Below are 21,388 nucleotides of genomic sequence, written 5' to 3'. Positions count from 1 at the left end.
CCAGGTTGCACCTACGGGAACCGCGCGCCGTCTCCCCCAGCCAATTACAGCCACCGCTCGACCTGCGCACGCGCAGCCGGAGAAGACCGAGTAATGGAGCGGGGCCACCTAGCGGAGAGCCGAGCTGCGGATCAGAGCGGAGGACGCCCAGAGCGGAAGTGGAGGAGCGGCCGGAAGTCGCCCGAATTCCAGTCAGACTGACTGGCTGACAGGCTTTGACAGGAACGGAGCTGCGGGAAGTTGGTGGCCATGGAGTTGGGCGAGCTGCTTTACAACAAGTCCGAGTACATCGAGACGGTACGCGTGTTTAGACATCTGCCCTCCCTTTTCCGAGACTGCGTCCCTCCGAAGCTGGTGTCTCCATCCTGTCCTTACCCCACCCCAGGTCCCTTTGGCGTTTAGTCCGAGATTACCTACAGTCACTTCGTGAATGGCCCGGCTTTCTTATTTATTCCTTGCATGGCAGGTTTAGGTTTTTTTACTTATTCCGTATTTCCTAAAGATAAAATACCTTCCGGAAAGCAGGACAAGTCTTATCCACCTTAATATCAAGAATTCCAGGCTTCGGGCCTTTCAGAAGGTTTTTTGTTTTGTTTTGTTTTGTTTTTTTAAACTGACGTGTCGTAATTTATTACTATACGCTGAAAGACGGTTAGGTACTTTCTAGTCAATACATGATATGTGTAAATTGCTCGAAGTAGGGTAAGTGCTCAGTTAGCGTTGCTATGAATTCTTGCAACTCTGATATCGGTTAAGTCGTTATCCTGGATTTAGGGCTACAAGTATAGAACTGAAACTGGAATCCCCCTCTCTGATGTTATCAGGCTCTAGACCTACGACGTCCAAATTCTGGATTCCCTTCTTGGAATCCCTAGTTTCCTAATCCGTCCTTGCTTTGATATCCCGTACTCAGGATATCAGGGGACTTCGCCCCACTGAAAGTCCATTCCTCTCCAGTAGCAGCTTTTTTGATGGAAACCTGTAGCCCAGAATCCACTCAGTTTGCGCATCTCCATTTTCTGCTCTTTGCTTTCAGGCATCTGGAAACAAAGTTAGTCGCCAGTCGGTATTGTGTGGAAGTCAGAACATCGTTCTCAATGGCAAGGTAAGGGACAAAGCCAGTTCCAGGAGGCATGCCTTTGCTTTCTTTCCACAAATTATCACATTAGGAGGGCAGATAATATGTTGCCACGTCTCCCACTTATTGCTGTACATTTAAAATTTCTCTTCTTTCCATTCTCCAAATTGTATTGAATACAAAAAAGATTTAATAAAAGGAGGCAACAGAAGACCTTTTTCCCTTTATGCCAGGAATGATATACCATGGCGCCCAGAACTGAAATTATTATAAAGTGTTGTTGTGTGCCCTAAACTACCAGACACAAACATAAATAGGCAACAAAACACTTTAGTGTAGAAGCTATGAAGTATAATAATATAATTGTTTAGTAATAATGATTCAACATTAACTGAAACTTTCTTTTTTTAGAAGATTTTATTTATTTATTTGACAGATAGAGATCACAAGTAGGCAGAGAGAGAAGAGGAGGAGGAAGCAGGCTCCCTGCCAAGCAGAGAGCCCGATTCAGGACTCGATCCCAGGACCCTGAGATCATGACCTGAGCCGAAGGCAAAGTCTTAATCCACTGAGCCACCCAGGCGCCCTGAAACTCTTAAAATTAATTTGAGAATGGATGGGGCACCCAGGCGTCTCAGTCTCAGTCTCAGTGTCTGTCTTCAGCTCAAGCCATGATCACGGGTCCTGGGATCAAGCCCCGAGTTGCACTTCCTGTTCAGCTGGGAGTCTGCTTCTCTCCCTCTCCTCTGCCTCTCTCCCTGCTTGTGCACTTTCTTTCTGTGTCAAACAAATAAAATTTAAAGAGAGAGAATTGGGAAAGACACTAAACTATGAAACAGCTTTGCAAAATGAAATATGATAGGCTGAGAATTTGTAGTCTGAACTACCCTGAAATAGCAGACAGATGAGTATAAACATGGGAATAATATTAGGACATATCAGAACCAGAGAAAATATCAAGATATATTTGAATGTGACAAACACTGAAGTCCACTGTTTTTCCTGCCATTTGTCTTTGAAATATTATCTCTCTAAATTAAAAGGGAAGACAGTCTTACTATAATCAAGCAATCATAAATTTTTTCAGTAGATACAATTACTGTCTCCATTAGCTCATCATAACATGAGATTTAATAGAAGCATAGTTCAATAATTAAGTATAACTAGTAATTACAGACACACTGTTCCTGCACAGAATTAGAAAATTCTGTTAATCCCAATCTGATTAGCAAATTAGCAAATTGTGGAGTTTTTTAAAAATCCCTTAGGTAATTTCAAAACATTTTCTGTGATTTTTAGGAAACATTTGTTTATGGAATTGTAATAAAATACATGTGACAAAATTTGCCACTTTGTCTTTAAGTGTACAATCCATTGGTGTTAATTATATTTAAAATTGGGGTGCTTGAGTGGCTCATTTGGTTGAGCATCCTGCTCTTGATCTCAGCTCAGGTCTAGATCTCAGGGTCATGAGTTCAAGTTCCACACTGGGCTCCACGCTGGGTGTGGAGCCTATTTAAAAATACATATTCTATTTACAACCATTGTGCAATGATCACCACTATGTATTTCTAAAACTTTCACCACCCGGACAGAAACTCTATACTCATTTAGGAATTACTCCCTCTTTCCTCCCCATCTTCCCCACTCCTGCCCCCTACATGGGGCCTAGTCACTAATAACCTCAGTCCACTTCCTGTCTCTGTGAACTTGCCTAATCTAGATCTATAATACTTGTCCTTTTTTGTGTGGCTTATTTCACTTACCATAATGTTTTCAAAGTTCATCCATGTTGTAGGTTGTAAACTAATACATATATACATGTTTACATCCATGTAAACTATATGCATACATACTTTAGCTTTACTTGGCTTTCTGTTATTTACTTTTTTTACACTCACTTATTACTATAACCACAGTAGGAAACACCTATCACACTTAATAAGGACCTTTGTTCTCAATCCTGTTTCTATGATTCACTGTGGTTTGTGCATTTTCACTACTGTGTACAGTTCCATTTATCCCCTCTCCTATTGGTTATTTTGTTCCCAGTTTTTTGTTTTGTCCCTTAAAGAACTGTGAGATTTCTATTTTCCTGAACCCTTATATCAGGTGTCACAGTGCCTATAGGAATAGGCAGGGATCAAAAGAGTAAGGAAGACTGGGTGCCAACAACAGGGAGTGGTGGGGCCTGGTCAGTTGACGCGTACATGTCCTAGCCAAACTCAAACTGATTGTTGACATGTGGGAATATAGGCCTATATTTTCTCAAAAGAAACTGGAAGTCTGGATTTTTTTTTAAGTGCAAAATGTCCCGCTATTCAAATAATAGTACTAAATTTGAATGATGAAACAGGCTGCGTGAGCCAAACAAAACAGGTTTCTGGGTGCAGTTCTTAGACCTCCAGCTCGCTGCCTCTGCCTTATCCTTTGTCGAGTTCAGTGAACTCTGCTCTACTACCATTTTCTTCCCCGTGAGGTCCTTATATGCACTCACTTTCATTTTAACATCCTGCTGCCTCTGTTTTGAATCTGACTTCTCATCTTCAGCTCCACTCTTTATGAGACAGGAAACCAGGATTTGAGTTGCTCACGTTAAATCTCTTTGACCTCCTGTGATATCCTTTACTTATGTTTTCCGTGTTTGCTTCTCCAAATGGGAGTGTAATTTAGGCTGCCTAAGGGACTTTTATGGATTTTCTTTATTTCCAGATTAAGATTGCTATCTTTGTTTAAAACACAGTATAACAAAAACAACCATTACCAAATACTCAGAACTTCTTGGTATTCTGCTTTCTTCCAAAGAAAAGGAAGTCATTTTCTCTGATTGTAGATGGAAGCATAAACAGAAAACAATGATTAAAGTAAATGAAGGATTTCAGATGAAAGAGTACATACTAGAAACAGATATCTCTTTAAACTTGAAGTAGACTGTTTTTAAAAACCAACAGGAACTATAGTCCTTTAAGTCAACAGCTGATGAGAAATTGTCTTTTTACTAGTAGAGGTTTTATAGACTGAACATATATGCAGGTGAGATTGGTAAACTTTTCGAAGTATGAGCCCACTTCATTTTTAGTAATTTCTCAGAGCCTGGTGTTCAGACTAGTGACATATCTAAATTTACCCATATTTGAGGTGTTCTCCATCTACCTCTCTACCCTGATCTTCTGTCCTGGGCCCCAGACCTTCATTTATAACTGCCAGTTGGTTATCCCACAGATACCTCAAATAACATTTCACAACTGAATTTGTCGTCCAGTCCAGTCCCCAGAATTGCTCACCCTATTCTAGACTTTCAGCCTGGACTCTCTTTCTCTCTTTCCCCGATATCTAAACAATGACCAGATTATATAGATTCTCTTCCCCCCCTTTTTTTTCCCATTTTTAACATTTTATAGTGGAATATTTATTTTAAAGATTTTATTTATTTATTTGAGAGAGAGAGACCAAGAGAGATCATGAGGCAGGGAGAGGGCCAGAGGGAGAGGGACAAGCAGACACCCTACTGAGCAGGGAGCCCAGTGCGGGGCTTGATTCCATGACCCCGAGATCATGACCTGAGCCAAAGGCAGATCCTTAACTGACTGAACCAGGTGCCCCTACAGTGGAACATTTTAAAAGTTATGTTTATTGAGACACAATTTACATTTACATGCAATGAAGTATACCCATTTTAAGTGTGCGGTTTGACAAGTTTTGTGTTTTTTTTTTAAGATTTATTTATTTGAGAGAGAGCAAGTCAACAGGAGACAGAAAGCACAAGCAGAGGGTAGGGGCAGAGGGAGAGGGAGAGGGAGAAGCAGACTCCCCACTGAGCAGGGAGCTTGACTTGGGGCTTGATCCCAGGACCCCGGGACCATGATCCAAGCCAAAGGCAGATGCTTAACCAGGTGAGCCACCCAGGTGCCTTGCAGTTTGACAAGTTTTGACTGTTGCTTACAACTATGCAGCCACTACCACAATTAAGATATAAAATATTTCCATCACCCTCATTTCCTTGGACCCCTCTATAGTCAGTCTTCCTACTACCCCTGGCCCCAGATAACCACTGATATAACACTAATAGAGATTACGTTGGCATTTTCTGGAATTGCCTGTAATGGGAATCATGTAGTCATTGTTGTCAGCCTTCTTTCACTCAGCATAAGGTTTTTGAGATTTATCCATGTTGTGTACATTGGTATTATTATGCAACTTTTAAAAAAAGATTTTATTTATTTATTTGACAGACTGAGATCACAAGTAGGCAGAGAGGCAAGCAGGGGGCGCGGGAAGCAGGCTCCCTGCCGAGCAGAGAGCCCGATGCGGGGCTCGATCCCAGGACCCTGGGATCATGACCTGAGCCGAAGGCAGAGGCTTAACTCACTGAGCCACCCAGGCTCCCCTGTTATGCAACTTTTAAGAATGTACCAAAGTAGAGAGAAAGTATAATGAATCTCCATATACTCATTCACCAGCTTCTGCAGTTATTCTGACATCCCTGGTTCATCTCTGTACCTGCCCCACAAACCCATACGTTTTTGACCAGGGAGAGGGCAGGGAGTTGGAGTATTTTAAAGCAAATTGCAAACACTGTATTATTTCATGCATAAATACTTAGTATATATCACTAAGATTTAAAGATTTTAGGGGTGTCAGGGTGGCCCAGCTGTTAAATGGCTGCCTTCGGCTCAGGTAATGATCTCAGAGTCCTGGGATCGAGCCCCACATTGGGCTCCCTACTTGGTGGAAAGCCTGCTTCTCTCTTTCCCACTCACCCTGCTTGTATTCCCTCTCTCGCTGTGTCTCCCTCTGTCAAATAAATAAAATCTTTAAAAAAATTTTTAAAAAATGAGTAGAGTATCCTTATCGTGATATATTTTTTAAGAAACCAGTAATTTCCTAATATCATATAATCCTCAGTTCATGTTCAATCTTTCTAGTATCTTAACATGTCTTTTTACAGTTGGTTTATTCAAATCAGGATCCAAACAAGGTCAAGTACACATTGCATCTGGTTGATGTATCTCTTAGGACCCTTCAAATCTGTAACAGTTCTTTTCCCCCAGCTTGTTTTTCTCCCCATGCCGCTTATATGTTGAAGAAACTGGCTCATTGTTCTGTAGAATTTTCAAACTTTTAATTTGACCAATTCTACTTACACGGTTGTTGAATGTGGTCTCTCTGCCCTGCTTGTCCCCCTTAATTAGTAGATCTAGAGGCTTGAGCAGTTTCCTCTACCTTGTATTTCTCTTTTCTTCATGAACAGCTATTACAGGGAAGGCCCATCCTCTCATTTGACCTTGATCCACTGTAGTCATCTAAAGTGTCACTTTCTCTCTAGTCTTACTTGCCCCCTGCATTCACTGTACACAGCTTTCAGAGCAGTATTTCTAAAATAAAGATTCAGTCTGTTAATCCTCTGCTTAAAAACTTTGATTCCTTATATCCTCTAGGGAAAAAGCCTAAGCATACATAATGCCTCATAAGGCCTAGTCCCAGCTTACTTTTCCCAGCCATATGCACTTTTTTTTTAAACCACATTTATTCATAAGATATTTCCAGAATGCCTATTCTTTACCAAGTATGGGGTATTAATTCCCCCAAACTTCTGAGTTAGGTTATTCACCCTGCAGCCTATCTAGGCAATCTTTGGGGCAGCTGGATATCATACCCTACAATGTTGCACTTCATCTGAGTCCAGAATTTGGGAGAGGAACCAGGAGCTCAATAGGTCTACATCCAGGAGCATGAAGTTGGAGATAGTCAGTAGTGTTGGGAGATTGGACAAAGGTAGGAGCAGCCTGGATTCTCACTTAGGAAGCCGCCAAGGCTTAAGGGCAGGTAGAACCAAGTGAATCTGAGGAGGTGAGTAAACTAGGTCAACTAACATTTTTAGTAAAGATCTGTTTATTCAACAAGTCCTGTTCATGGGATATTAAGGGCAAAGCTGATGATATGCTGGGAACATCTTCAACTGAGTCAGTGTTATGAGGGCGGTTCTCATTATGTTAAAGTTATCCCTTTTGAGAGAACATGTGACTCAGTAGATCATAGCATAACTTCAGTGTCTTCTTACCTACTCTTTTTGTTGTATTTTAGGCTATGTTGGTAGCTTTTTAAAATGTGCTTTATTTTAGGGCACCTGGGTGGCTCAGTGGATTAAAGCCTCTGCCCTCAGCTCAGGTCATGATCCCAGGGTCCTGGGATCAAGCCCCACATCAGGTTCTCTGCTCAGCAGGGAGCCTGCTTCCTCCTCTCTCTCTGCCTGCCTCTCTGCCTACTTGTGATCTCTGTCTGTCAAATAAATAAATAAAATCTTGAAAAAAAATGTGCTTTATTTTATAGACCATTGTGATGAATGACTGTATTATCCGAGGGGATCTGGCAAATGTAAGAGTTGGACGTCATTGTGTTGTGAAAAGTCGGAGTGTCATAAGGCCACCATTCAAGAAATTCAGCAAAGGGTATGTAATTTACTTACCTAATTTCGGTCGTGTGCGAGATGCTGCTACGGGTGGTGTAGTCCAAGTGTTGAGTTGTGGTGTTAGGAGTGGGTCTATGCTGTTGTTTGGGACACTGAGGAGGAATTCACTGTAATGAACACAACTCTGGTGGTGGTTGTCTTAGTCTGGTTGTTGGTTGGTTGCCAGAAACAGAATCCACTTAAATTGGCAAAGGCAGAGGGGGTTCTGATGAAGAGATGCAGGCATATTTATGGAATATAAGGGTAGGAAAAGGGGCCAGGCCTCATAGGGACTAGAACTTATACTTGAACAGCTAGCCAGAATCAAGACAACTGTTCTGTCTGTCGCTCTATCACCAAGATTATGTTGTTTCTTGTTGGTCTTTGTCTCTGCATTCTGCTTCCCTCTCCTCTCTTTCATGTTGACTTCGTCTTCCCCCTTTTCTCATGGGGCCAGCCATTCTGCCTCAGCTTATTATTTATATCAGTTCTCTATTTAGGCTTCAACAGATACCAGCCAAAGATTTTAGGTCTTATATCCAGAATCTTGGCAGAGGGAATCTGATTGGCTCAGCTGGAGTTAAGTGCCCACCCCTGGTCTAAACAGTTTTGACCCGGAGGGCAGAGGCAAGTCAGGCCCACTGTTCTCTCAATGGTAATAAGGATTATCCAGGAAAGGTCATGGACAGGGCAGGAAAACTGTCGACTGTGCCTGATGTGCTGGTATTTTTTTGTTGATGTTGTTTTTACCTCTCCCTCTTTTCCCTCCTGGCTCCTACCTATGGCACCATCTGCATTTCATTGAGTAATTCAGTAAGCACTGATTGAGTGCTTTCTTATGTCAGGCACTAGATTATAAGGTGGGTACATAAAGATGGATGAAATAGCATTCCTGCTTCAAGATTTTATTTATTTATTTGACAGAGAAAGATCACAAGTAGGCAGAGAGGCAGGCAGAGAGAGAGAGAGAGAAGCAGACTCCCTGCTGAGCAAAGAGCCTGATGTGGGGCTCGATCCCAGGACCTGAGATCATGACCTGAGCTGAAGGCAGCGGCTTAACCCACTGAGCCACCCAGGCGCCCCAGCATTCCTGCTTCAAAGTTCTCAAAAACCTAGTGGTAGAAACACTTATATACATAGATGACTACTATAGAATGTGATACTATAATGTGATAGCCACTGTATAATGTGACAGTCCTGTCACAAGGCTGAACATGGTTAGGAAGGAATAGTAAAGAGAGCAGCCAACTCAGACTGTACTACCAAGGAGTGAAGCACACAGGAATCGTCCTGCATGTCTCAGAATGGAGTCAGACTCCAGGCTTTCCATTACATACAGGAATGGGAGCAAGGAGCCAGGGCAAATCATTCACGTGAAAACATTTGCTCATTAGCTCAGAAGGCTGTTGGGGGAAATGAGAAATCCTTGCGGTGGGCTTTTGTGGTTCCACACTGTGACAGGTACTCTGCCCGAGTCGTTGGCTCCCCCTTCTGATAGCAGCATTACTGTGCTGGCTATGGTCTCAGAAAAGCACCGAGAATAAATAGGGGGTTTATTGGTGAACAGTAGGTTGTGTAATTAGGAATAGTCATGGGAAATATAGGAATACAAAAGTGTAAATAGCAACACAGAAACAGCAAGTGAGTATGGATTCCCCTGTCCCCCACCTCACATAGCTCTATACAAGAACCAGATAATAGATCATAGAACCAGATAATAATACCAAGTTTGGAATTTTTAATTTAAAATTCAGGTGCTGACAGTGCAGCTATAGACTGATAAGATCGAGAAATTCATTGTCACACAAGGTCCCAGATCAAAAATACAAATGGATTAAGGAAAATTTAAATAAGCTATAGGTCCAGGGAAGACAGGTATCCTCTCTGACAAAATATTCCTGACAAAACAGAGCACAGGACTACATAGAGCCAGTGAGCATCCAGCTACTTTATTTTATTTTTATTTTTTATTTTTTATTTTTTTTTAATTTATTTATTTGACAGACAGATCACAAGTAGGCAGAGAGGCAGGCGGAGAGAGAAGGGAGGAAGCAGACTCCCCGCTGAGCAGGGAGCCCGATGCGGGGCTCGATCCCAGGACCCCGGGATCATGACCTGAGTCGAATGCAGAGGCTTTAACCCACTGAGCCACCCAGGCGCCCCTATTTTAGTTCTAGTCCAAATATTTTCTATCCCAAGGTACTGAAGTTACTTGTAAATGTGATCATAGAACCACTGTCAATGACATTTGAGGAATCATGGAGAATGGCAATGTCAGAAATCTGGAGAAAGCCTACTGACTCCTACTCATCCTTCAGGTCTTGGCTTAAATGTCACTTTTTCTTTTAAAGATTTATTCATTTGAGAGAGGGGGCGGGCAGACAAGCATGGGGATGGGCAGAGGGAGAGGGAGAGAGGAGTCAGACTCCCCACTGAGTGCAGAGCCCAACATGAGGCTCGATCCTAGGACTCTGAGATCATAACCTGGGCCAATGTCAGGTGCTTAACCGACTGAGCCACCCAGATGCCCCTTAAATGTCACTTAAAATTAAACTTTTGGGGCGCTTGGGTGGCTCAGTGGGTTAAAGCCTCTGCATTCGACTCAGGTCATGATCCCGGGGTCCTGGGATCGAGCCCCGCGTCAGGCTCTCCGCTCAGCATGGAGCCTGCTTCCCTTCCTCTCTCTCTCTGCCTCTCTGCCTACTTGTGATCTCTGTCTGTCAAATAAATAAATAAAATCTTTTAAATTTAACTTTTACCAAACTTCTAATCTAGGTAAATTCTCTGCTTATAACTTGGTATTTTTTACTCTGTAGTACTTATAATAGTTGTAACTAACTACTTATATAATCATTTGTTTAATCTTTCTTTTCTTGATTGCTGTCTCCTCATGGGCTGGATAGTGTCATTTTTGCTTGCTGTTATATTTCCAATTTTTAGCATAGAGTCTGGCAAATAGGCACTCAGTAAAATCAGTGAATATACAAATTTTTGGAATGTTGAATAGTAGAAAATATGTCCCAGGAACTGATGTCAGTCCCCTACAACATCTTGGGCAGATTACCGAATATGTGACCTATGAGCTTTTCCAAGGACACAGGAATGAGCAAAACATTCATTCATTTGGTGCCAGCTCTTTTAGCTTGGAAGGTCTCGCCACTTCGGTCTTGCTGTTTCCTAGTACACTGCCCGGTCTAATATTTCTGATTTTGAGCTAGTAATCACATTTATCTCCAACATTATAGAATTCTCTTAGCCTGAGGATTCCTTCCTTGCTAGGAGCAGTCTTATTAAAACAAGATGATGAAGTTGAGAGTATGATCAGCAGTTCTATAAACCTTGACCGAAAGCAAATCACCTTGACATTTTTTTGTTGTTGTTCATCTTCTTTTCCTTCTCTAGCGTTGCATTCTTTCCTTTACATATTGGGGACCATGTCTTTATTGAGGAAGATTGTGTGGTCAACGCAGCTCAGATTGGCTCTTACGTTCACGTTGGCAAGAACTGTGTGATTGTGAGTATGGTGCCTTGGCTGGCTAAACAGCCTCCCTGCTCCTCCAGCTCCATCCCTCACATCAGTGGGCCTCTGCTTCTGTGGCCACGCAGGGTAGAAGTAGTTTCTGGTCTACTGGAATTATTATTGGATTTGAAGGTTTCTAGGCGTTAATAATCATGGCTAAAGTTTATCTAACTTCTTCTATGTGATGTTAAACTCTTCCCTTTGATTATTTCATTTGACCCTTATAACCATCTAAGGGCGGTAGCTCACTGTTACTATCCCTATTTGTAGGCGACAAGCCTGAAGACCTTAGAAATTAGGGGTTTGACAGGGCTATGAAGTGGTAAAGCTGGGATTTGAACTCAGGCAGTATGAATAGCCATGCCTGCTCTATAGCCTACCTGTTGCTTTACCTCCAGGATTGTACAGTCTAGTGGGGGGACAAGGGGCATGACATTAAGGGAACTGTAAGTAGTTCAGGGTGATGAGTGTGCAGGGTACAAGTGGGCCCTTGTTCAATGGACGTTTGGACATTCAGTGTTCAGGAGCCTTGGGATCTCCTCATTTCATCTGGCCAAGGCTTTGTGAAGTTGGATTTCTTAGTATTTCATAGATGAAGAGCTTGATTTCAGTTGGGATTTATGAGAACATCCTGGGTGAGAATGTTAATGACCAGAGCTGAACTGCCTTAAGGGTTAGGGAAAATGTTTCCTATATTTTAAATTTGTACCCAAATCCTAGCTTCTAGGAAAAGCCAAGGACTTTTCATGTTTTTAAATGGCTGTTCCCAATAATACAGAGGCAGCTCCATGTTCTGGATAATCTTCAAGTATAAAATACTTGCAGAAACCATGCGGTCACATTCTACAAGCCACGAGAGCACAGCAAAGATGGACCGTGCAGTGGAGGGCCACATTGCTGTGGAAAACATCTTAATCCGACCTGTTACTCAGAATTAAGAGAAGTGGTTGTTTTGCCAAATATTCTCCTCCAGAAGAGTCCCTTTGTATGTGTTAGAAACAGAAGGTCTTTTGTTTGGCATGATGTTGAAGAAAGGGGGAAAATCGTGAAACCCATTCTGTCTGCCCATTCTGTGTGAGAGAAGCTGGCTTTCTAAGCCACAGCTGGATTTTTCTGACATTTTCTTCTGCAGAGTGATGACATGTTCATAGTAGCCTACTGTGTTAGCCCCGTCCTTTATCCCCGGAGCTAAATGTCTGAAATGTTAAAACCCAAATGCTCTTCCCAGTGCTTAGGGAGTTCTAGTCTTCTTGTCCCGTACTTTGCTTTTTTGTGCCACTTTCTGATACATTATTTCAGACACAGTCACTGTTGGGTATTGGCAGTACCTATTCTCTAGTAATCTCAGGAGAAAGATCCTTTTAGAACTCTAGAATCTTGGAGCTAGCAGGGACTCTTTTAGAGTCCAGCTGTCCCCATGACCCACAGACCCTTGTAACAGCACCCATTTGGTGATCTAACTCCTGTTCAGATGTGTAAATTTATAGGTGTCCATCAGAGTTGCCCAGGTGCCTGCAGAAAAAGCCTCACAGACAATCTTCATGGGCACTGTGACTGTGCTGTGAGTTTTACGTTCATTGTCTCTAATCCTCACAGCATCCCTGCAGGTTTGATTTTATGTTCTGTTTCCCAGAGGAGGAGCCCAAGGCTCAAGGATGCTGAGTAACCTCTATCAGGAGATACAGGTAGCCGTAATACTGGCAACATGGAGTTTTTTACTCCTCCTGGGAAAGTCCTCCAGGAAAGAATAAAGAAACAGTTTCAGCTTTTCACCTCCTCATCTATTGCCAATACACTCATTCCTAAGAAGTACCCGCGTTCTGACTTTTTGCTGCTATTTAATTGATGAGTTTGCCCAGAATGCTCTAGAAGCTGATTGAACATCATTTGCCTGAGTGGGCAGAGTGGCTAACTAGTGGACGCAGCATGTGCGTCCAGGCTGGGTGGTGGCTGATGGTACACAGCGGAAGTTTTATTCACACTGCTCTTCTTTTCCAGGGCCCTTTGTCTACAGAGCCCTCTGTGTGAATGGCTCATGCCTCACGCAGCACATTCAGCTTCTTTCCACCCAGTGCCCCATGTGCTTAGTTGGAATTATTAGGAGCCTAGGTGTCATAGGACATCTTTGAGTTAATTTGAGTCACCAGGGGAGCTGGCCAGCTGCTGTATTTTGGGAATTGCCACTATCAGGTAATTCATGGGAGGGAACTTTCCAAGAATGAATGGAGAGCTGCAGTTATAACTTGTTTCTGAGCTACGGATAGTGTCAAGTATCGCCAAGGCTATTATCCACCTTGCCAGAGACAGCTTAGTCACTTAAAAATTTTAGACCTTCAAGGTATAAGCTTTCTAAAACATTCATTTAGCAATCTACTTGGAAATTCCTGGAAATACATACATTTGGGTATTTATTAATAATTAGGAAAATTTTAATACAACCAAATCAAAGTATCTTTCATATTCTTTGGTAAAATCTGAGATCTAGACAGGTTAGCATTCTCCTGATGTTTTGGGGGATTCCATGTTGTCAGCCAAGTATGTTTTATCGGTCCTCTGACCAGAACCAACTGAATGCACAAGCCCTGGTGATGTCAAAGTAGTCAGTGAAGACTGAAACTTTCACTTACTCGGCAGGTAGTCTGAGGCACAACTTTAATCTATTTATAGAAGAAACCTCCCCTTTCCCTTAAACCAGGAAACAGATGGATCTTCCAAACCTTATTTCTTGCCTTCAAAATGCTGTGGGTGATGCAGAATTGAAAAGTGGCAGCAGTGGATTAAGTCAAGCTTTAGTTTTGGCCTAAACCTTCAAAACAAACTTATGGCTAATATGGACCAAGAGTAAAAAGTAGATCCTAATTGTGTGCACACGTGGCTTTAGGGGTTCAATTGATATCATGAGAATTAGTTCCTTCTCTTTCCCACTTTCCTTTGGGAAGCTCTCAGGCAGTTTCTTCCCTTGTGGAAACAAGACAGCTGGTCCAAATGTCTGTCCTGTCCTCCAGAAACCCCGCTGGAAAGAGCTGCTTTTCCCAATAGTGTCAGCAGAAGCTTTGATATTGTGATTCATCAGACTGATTTGGCTCATTCCATAAAACAGTACTTGAAGCCAGGCTTGGGGTTTGGGGTCAGGATAGGGGACTGTCGGGGACAGAGGGGTGTTACCAAGGACAATATGGGTTCTGTTACCAGAAGAAAGGTGATCAAATGTTGGACAAACAAAAAAGTAGATGTCCACTAAATTTAAGAAAAAAGAAAATGGTACAACTCTTGGGAAACTGAATTTCAGTCTGTAATATCTAAGCTAACTTAATATTCTTTGGTAAAATCTGAGATTTTATGTGCTTGTCATGTGCTTTTCATGTGCTACCTGAAGTAGGGAATTGTGGCCAAACCTCTTGTCATTGGCCCTTTCTATTGTATGATATCATGAATGGAGAAAATATAAAATAGATTCCATGCAGCAGACCAGGCAACTTCTACTTGAGCATTTCCTGCTCTATTTCCTAGTGACAAGATTTTAATTTCAGGGGCGCCGATGTGTATTGAAAGACTGCTGCAAAATTCTTGACAACACAGTATTACCCCCAGAAACTGTGGTGCCACCATTCACCGTCTTCTCTGGCTGCCCAGGTAAGCTTGGGTGCTGATTATGAAAGCTCAAGCTCATTTTCTATCACAAAAGTAATGCATGCAATTTTTATCTCTGACAATGTATTGATCTAGCTAATTTAAAAACTCTCTTGCTAGAGATTATCTAGAAATGCTATCTAAAAATATAACCAATATCTTTTTAAATGTGCAGTTGGGTTCACAAGGAAATTTCAAGGGTCAGAAGCAAAGAGGAGACTAAACCCACGCTATAAGCATGGTTAGGTTTATGCATCTTCATAATAAATAGAGTGGTTTAGGGTTTGATACTTCCGTGGGGATGAGAGAAAAAGCCTTGAAAGGCAGAGAGATCCTCTTGAAGGGTGATCGCTCAATAAAAGTTGATCTAGAGTCAACCTGCCACCAGCACAGGAAAAGTACAAAGAAGCAAGCCTTTCTTGGTCTGGGCGCTGGATGGAAAAAGAAAAAATCTTCCAGAGAATTCTAAAAATGGCTTCATGCTGTTTGGGGTCTTGAACTTATACTTCCCACACTACCCAGGAATGCCCAAACTGAAGAGTTAACATAAAACATGGTCTAAGACCAACAATACCTCTAGGACACCCAAGAGAAGCATATGCATCCCCTCTCGACTTTGGCTGACAGAATGCCTTCAGGTAAAGCCCTTGTGAGCTCAGAGTTCCCAATGGCCAAGCATGTGAGAAAACAAAAGTAATATATCCTCCTCCTAGAAAACTTGGAAAACACAGGAAAGCGGAAAGAAGAAGAAAACCTCATGTCCCCTACCCCTACCCCAAGGCAGTCTCGTCTCTTCTGTGTATGGTTTTACATGGTTGAACTCGTGCAGTGTGGACAAAGGCACACCAGAGATTCACAGATGGGAGATGCTATGTAGTGAGAGATTTGACAATATATGAGATGTACCCCTTGGTGGTTTAGTTGCTTTTCCAATTAAAAAACTCATCACTCAGATCATTGACTGTGGGTTTCAAGGATGTGCAAAATCATCCATTCAGATTCCTTGGGGAGGAAATGGGCTGTTCTGCTGTTCCATGCACCTCTGCATTTGCAGAGGAGGAAGGAGAGCCTTGCTGAGTGATTCTCCCTAGATTGGGTTCCCACTGTGAGAAAGTATTATCATTCTTAGCATGCGCAGATCAGAACAGCCCCAGTGGTTGTTTTCGGTTGATTGTCAGACAGTCTCACCTTCTGAGGTGAGAAGTCTATTACCAGAGTAATATCTTAATCTCTTTTGACTTATTCAGGGTCCTTAGAACCAGCAGTGGTCTTTGGGCATTGATGGCCGAGACAGGGAGACATACCGCTTGGTATTTGAAATCCAAGTAAGCACTGTTTGGAGGTTCTGATGGAGGATTCAAGCTGCATGAGACCTTAGAGATGATTGTGTAGAGGGGAAACTGAGGCCTAGAGAGATTGAGTTGTCGACAGGGTCAGAGCTTGTTCCTGGGAAAGCCTTGATTAGCTCTTAAGACCCCTTATTTAGAGTCCAGTACTTTCTGTGCTGTGGCAAGGTACTTCCCATGTTCATTTTTAGTAGTTTGACAAACAAAAGTTAACCATCTAGATACTGCTATTGGCAATCTCTGTCTTTAATAAAGAGGCCTAAAATTGTAGGACAACTGGCACGTTTTTGGAGGGCTCCACTGAGTAGTGGAATAAAATGAAAGACAAACCATCTGGAAAGAATCTGGGTCAGGAACCAAAAACCCAAAACTGCCTGTAGGAGTCACACAGACGTGATTGAAGTGACAGCCTATTATGGCTGGCCAAGAGTACAGAGCTAACATTTTAAGAATTTCTGATAGTTCATGAGGAGCTAAAAATCTGCATATCTACATGATATCTCTGAATTTTAAATGTTGGCTGCTAGCTTTTTAAAAAGATTAAATACTGTGCAGACCAAACATGTTTGCAAATCTAACATGGACTGCACATTTATAAAAGGTGCCTTTGAGGATTTTGTATTCTTTAGACCTTTTTTCTGTCCTGCCTGTTATTTTCTCCGTATATATATATGCAAGTGTATGTGTTTGTTTTGTATGTGTATTAATGCTTAGGTGTGTGTACGTATATGTGTGTACTTTTGTATATAACACAGATATATAAAACTGTCACACCTATATAAACAGATTCACACTTTCTTTTCTGTTTGGAAATTTGCTTTCACAGTGTATCTTGGGGATCTTTTCTTGTCAGTATGTAGAGATTCCCCTCATTCCTTTTCGTGGTTGCATGGTTTTCACTACATAAATATACCATAATGTAACTGACTGGTTTCCTGGAATAATGGACCATTAGACATTGTACCTGGTTTTCCACTATTAGAAACTTTGCTGCATTAATTTTCTTATACATATATTGTTCCCTTGGGCAAGGTTATTTGTAAGATAAATTCTTAGAAGTTGGGTTGTCAGATCACAGGGTATGAACTTTTAAAAGTTTTGCTGGATTTTCCAGAGTTGTTCTTCCAAATAGTTGTTCAAACATATGCTTTTACCCATAGTGGATGAGAGTGCCTCTTTCCCTGAAATCCTTAAATACAGTTTTTTGTCTTTTGGTAGGATATTTCTGTTCTACTCCCATCCACAATTTTTCTGTATGTAGCAGGTTTGGGGATTGGATTCAGCTTCGTTGTATGAACAACAGAGCAGTTTCTTACCTCAGAGAGTGCTCACCTGGGCTTGTCACATCAGAATCCAGGGGATGGACAAATCCTTGTCTGGAACAACCTCCCATGTAGTCAGAGATGCCTTAACTCTTCAGCTCATGCAATAATGTATGAACCTCTTTTACCTGGAAGGTATTTATCCATTCGGGGAATTGCATTATTTGTCTCCCCCCCCACACAAAAATATCATCTTGAAGATATGGTCAGTAGAAATACTCTGCTAGCATTGAAGCTGGAAGATCTAGCATTTAGACGCTCATGAGTAAAGAAAAGGGCCCTATAGGGGTTGAAACAGAAATCAGAGCTGCTGGCCTCCCTCAGCTCCAGTTGGTTGACCAGATCTTTCTTTCCCCAGGACTGTTTTCAGGGGAGCTCCCAGAATGTACCCAGGAGCTGATGATTGACGTCACCAAGAGCTACTACCAGAAGTTTTTGCCCTTGACACAGGTCTAATGTCTCTGCCTCATGTCTCAAATTCATGTGAGCTCTAAGATGAACTTGGGGACAAAGTGAGCCAGCCAGCATCTACAAAGAGTTCTTGTGTCTTTGATACCATTCCCCCTCTTTTTCTGTTTGTCTGGTTTTGTTTAATTCTTTAGAATTTCTCAATCCTTCCAGGTTCTAAGCTCTCAAGACTTCAATAACAGAATGTCTAAAGGAGTTGTGTCCAAATGTTGTGCTTAAACCTTATCTATTAACGGTCCCTTCATGCCATTATCTGTGGAACACAGAATCATCTGTTCCCAACACTCCCACCCCTTGGTCCTGTGGATGATGGGATTCTGCCAAAACAGGCCCACAGAGCAGACCACTGTCCCAGTGTGGTGGCTGTGAGCTGGCCTACTGATCACGGCCATTAGCTGCCCACAGTAAACACTGCTTACGTGGTTCGCTCTCACCTTTGCTGAGCTGCCACAGTTGCCCATGGTCTTGCAGTGTGGGGGAAGTGTTTGTGACTTTTCAGAGCCCAGATTCCTATTGGCTACTAAAGCTTGAAGGGAGGGGTGGTTAGCATTTCTCTTCTTCCTGAAATGACCTTAAGTGTCTTTTTAGCCCAGAGTAATTAATAAAAGACTTTCTAGCATTCTGTTCTAGGGCCTTTGGCTTTCACTAGAAGGGGGGCCTTCAGCACCCAGATTTTATTTTTACAAAGACCCAGGTAGGAGTCTGCTATATGAATGGACTAGTCTGGTAGTCACTACTTGCCTCACGGTATTTGGAGGCAACTGCATATGCCTTATTTCCTTGAAGACGTAGCATTTGTGACACTTGTCCTCTGGCCTAGAGCCATTCATCCACTCTGTATTTGCCATAAACCTCACAGTTCAGACCAAAATATCTCTACCTAGACCCAATCACATATATACACGGGGGCCTCTTAAATCATGCTGTGGGCACAGAGCTCCAAGGAGTAAATGAATTTACCAGTGTTGTTATTAACCATCTCCTGGATAATAACACAACCCTGCCTGGTTCTGCTCTGACCTCTTGGTCTAAAAGGAAGATTTAGAAGGGAAGGTCTGAGAACCTTGGCTTTACTTAATGCTTTGATTCTGCTGTGAACACGGTAAGACGGTTCAGCCTTGAAGGTTAGGATCTAGCAGGAGCTGTCTGGACTTAATATGTGGTTGCGGGGTTTGTTAAAATGACTATATGTGATGATCTCCTCTAGGTCAATGTAAAACTGTTTTCCAGTTTGTCTTTATTTTTATGCATTAAAAGATTGATATGTGAAACAAATCATTTGAAGGTGATCCCTCTCCCCCTCCGTGATGGCTGCCTCACTTCCTCAGCCATTTCCCTGCATGCCTGGTACCCTGCTATAGACTTTACATTCACTAGTCTGCTTATGGCTCATGCCAACCCAGTGAGTGGGATGTTATTCCCATTTTATAGATGAGAGAAAACTCAAAGATCTTAGATAATTTGGTCCAGTCCCTACAGTGACGAAGTGGCTGACCCAGGAGTCATACCCATGTCTGTCTGGCAGCATAGCCATGCGATTCAGCTCTGCCCTGGTAAGATGAGAGTAAGCTTGCCCTTGGAGCACATCTGCTATGTACCCTGATACCAGTAGTCTGTGATGGTTGCAGGGTTTTTGTTTTGTTTGGGGGGGGTGGTTTGGGTCATTTCCTGGCATCTTCCCTAGTTCCCTTCTCCTTTTGTGCCACCATAAAGACAAATTGACAGAGCTTTGATGTTGTCTAAGCTAACCTCTCGTTAGCCAGTGAGATATTCCAGGGCACGTCTAACAGATTACCGTCCAGCCTGTGTTTGAATACCTCTAAAAGGAAGCTGACCGCCATGCAACTGACTGCCCATTTTCCTTTTCAGTTTATCCTTCCCAGCTTCATTGGGATGTAATTGACATATCATTTTTTTTTACTGCCTATTTTGTTGTGAACAATGGAAATTAAGAGAAAGTTGGATTGTTTAAAGCCTCCTAAACATGATTTTAAAAGCCTTAAGTAGTAACTCAAGTACATGATTGCAAAAATCCAATCCAGTTAGTAAAGAGGGGACATACAGTGAAGTAGAATTTCCCAATCCAGAATCCCAGTTCCATGTTCTACTTCCCAGAGGCAGCTACTGAACAGTTCTGGGTCTGTCCTACCAGAGACAGTCTGCAGGCACGAGCAGATAGATACGTGTACCTTAGCCTCTGTATGCATACAAATGCAAGAACACAGTGGATGTGCTGTTCTCATCTTGCTGCTTTTACTTAATGATACGTCTTAGAGATTGTTCCATATTTGGCACATACAGGTGACAAAAATAGCAGTTGCTAGTATTTATAGAGTATTTACCAAGTACCAGGTACTCTTATGAGTTCTGTACATTTATTAACTTTTTTTTTAAAGATTTTATTTATTTATTTGACAGACAAAGATCACAAGTAGGCAGAGAGGCAGGCAGAGAGAGAGGAGGAAGCAGGCTCCCTGCTGAGCAGAGAGCCTGATATGGGGCTCGATTCCAGGACCCTGGGATCATGACCTGAGCCGAAGGCAGAGGCTTTAACCCACTGAGCCATCCAGGAGCCCCCATTTATTAACTTTTTAATACAACCACCATAAAGTAGATACACTTACTGTCCTCAAGGAACAGGAGGTTAAGTAAAGTGCCCAAATTTGTACACCTAATATGGCAGTGAGTCAGAGCATTCTAGTTCTAGAGCCCATACTTTTAAAGATTTTATTTTCTTCATATTATTTAATTTTGTTTTATTTGAGAGAGCATGAACGGGGGAAGGGCAGAGGGAGTGGAAGAAGCAGACTTGCCTCTGAGCAGGGAGCCTGATTCAGGGCTCTATCCCAGGAGCCCAGGGTCGTGACCTTTGCCAAAGGCAGATGCTTAACCGACTGAGCCAGCTAGGTGCCCCTATGGCCCGTAGTTTTTTGTTTGTTTGTTTGTTTAAAGATTTTATTTATTTATTTGACAGAGAGATCACAAGTAGGTGGAGAAACAGGCAGAGAGAAGGGGAAGCAGGCTCCCTGCTGAGCAGAGAGCCTGATGCGGGGCTCAATCCCAGGACCCCGAGATCATGACCTGAGCCAAAGGCAGAGGCTTAACCCACCGAGCCACCCAGGTGCCCCCAGCCCGTAGTTTTAATCACTATGCTGGAATTCCTCCCCACTATAATACCTTGCATTGCCCCGGATTGTATCATCTGGCCAACCCTTGCTATACAGAAAACTGAGAAAGTATTTTGCTTTTTCAGGCAGGCAAGGGAAAGGGAGTTGGGAGTAGATATTGGATGAATTATCCAACAGTGTCTGCCACAGACAGTTCCCTCTGAGAAGACTGTCCCCTTGCAGTGTGCCCTGTTGTTACACTGCAGTTGTGGTTTAAGAAGATAATCCGAGCAGTTTTCATGGGAGAGTTATCTTGCTTGCAGTCAAGAAATAGTGTTTTAAAATTCCGTACCATATGGTTGGCACTCTATAGAAGAATCTGCAAGCTGGATTAGACAAAAATCCAGTTAGACTGCTTTGTTACAAGTGTCAGAAATCCAGCTTGAGCCAATTTAAGTAAGAAAGGGAT

At 42.4% G+C, this 21,388-nt stretch overlaps 1 protein-coding gene across 1 annotated transcript; it reads left to right on the top strand.

Annotated features, from left to right (window-relative positions):
• The first annotated feature begins 149 nt into the window (after window positions 1–149).
• DCTN5 (dynactin subunit 5) lies at window positions 150–19,080 on the top strand. The gene is made up of 6 exons (XM_080831681.1): window positions 150–297; window positions 1,037–1,105; window positions 7,409–7,527; window positions 10,929–11,040; window positions 14,577–14,679; window positions 17,703–19,080. The coding sequence occupies exons 1-6, from the start codon at window positions 250–252 to the stop codon at window positions 17,798–17,800; spliced, it is 549 nt and encodes a 182-aa protein (XP_080687807.1). The 5' UTR covers window positions 150–249; the 3' UTR covers window positions 17,801–19,080.
• The last annotated feature ends 2,308 nt before the right edge of the window (window positions 19,081–21,388 follow it).

The sequence above is a fragment of the Martes martes genome (genome assembly GCF_963455335.1).
Source record: "Martes martes genome assembly, contig: SUPER_18_unloc_1, whole genome shotgun sequence".
NCBI lineage: Eukaryota > Metazoa > Chordata > Mammalia > Carnivora > Mustelidae > Martes > Martes martes.
This window is presented reverse-complemented; position numbering and strand designations above follow the sequence as displayed.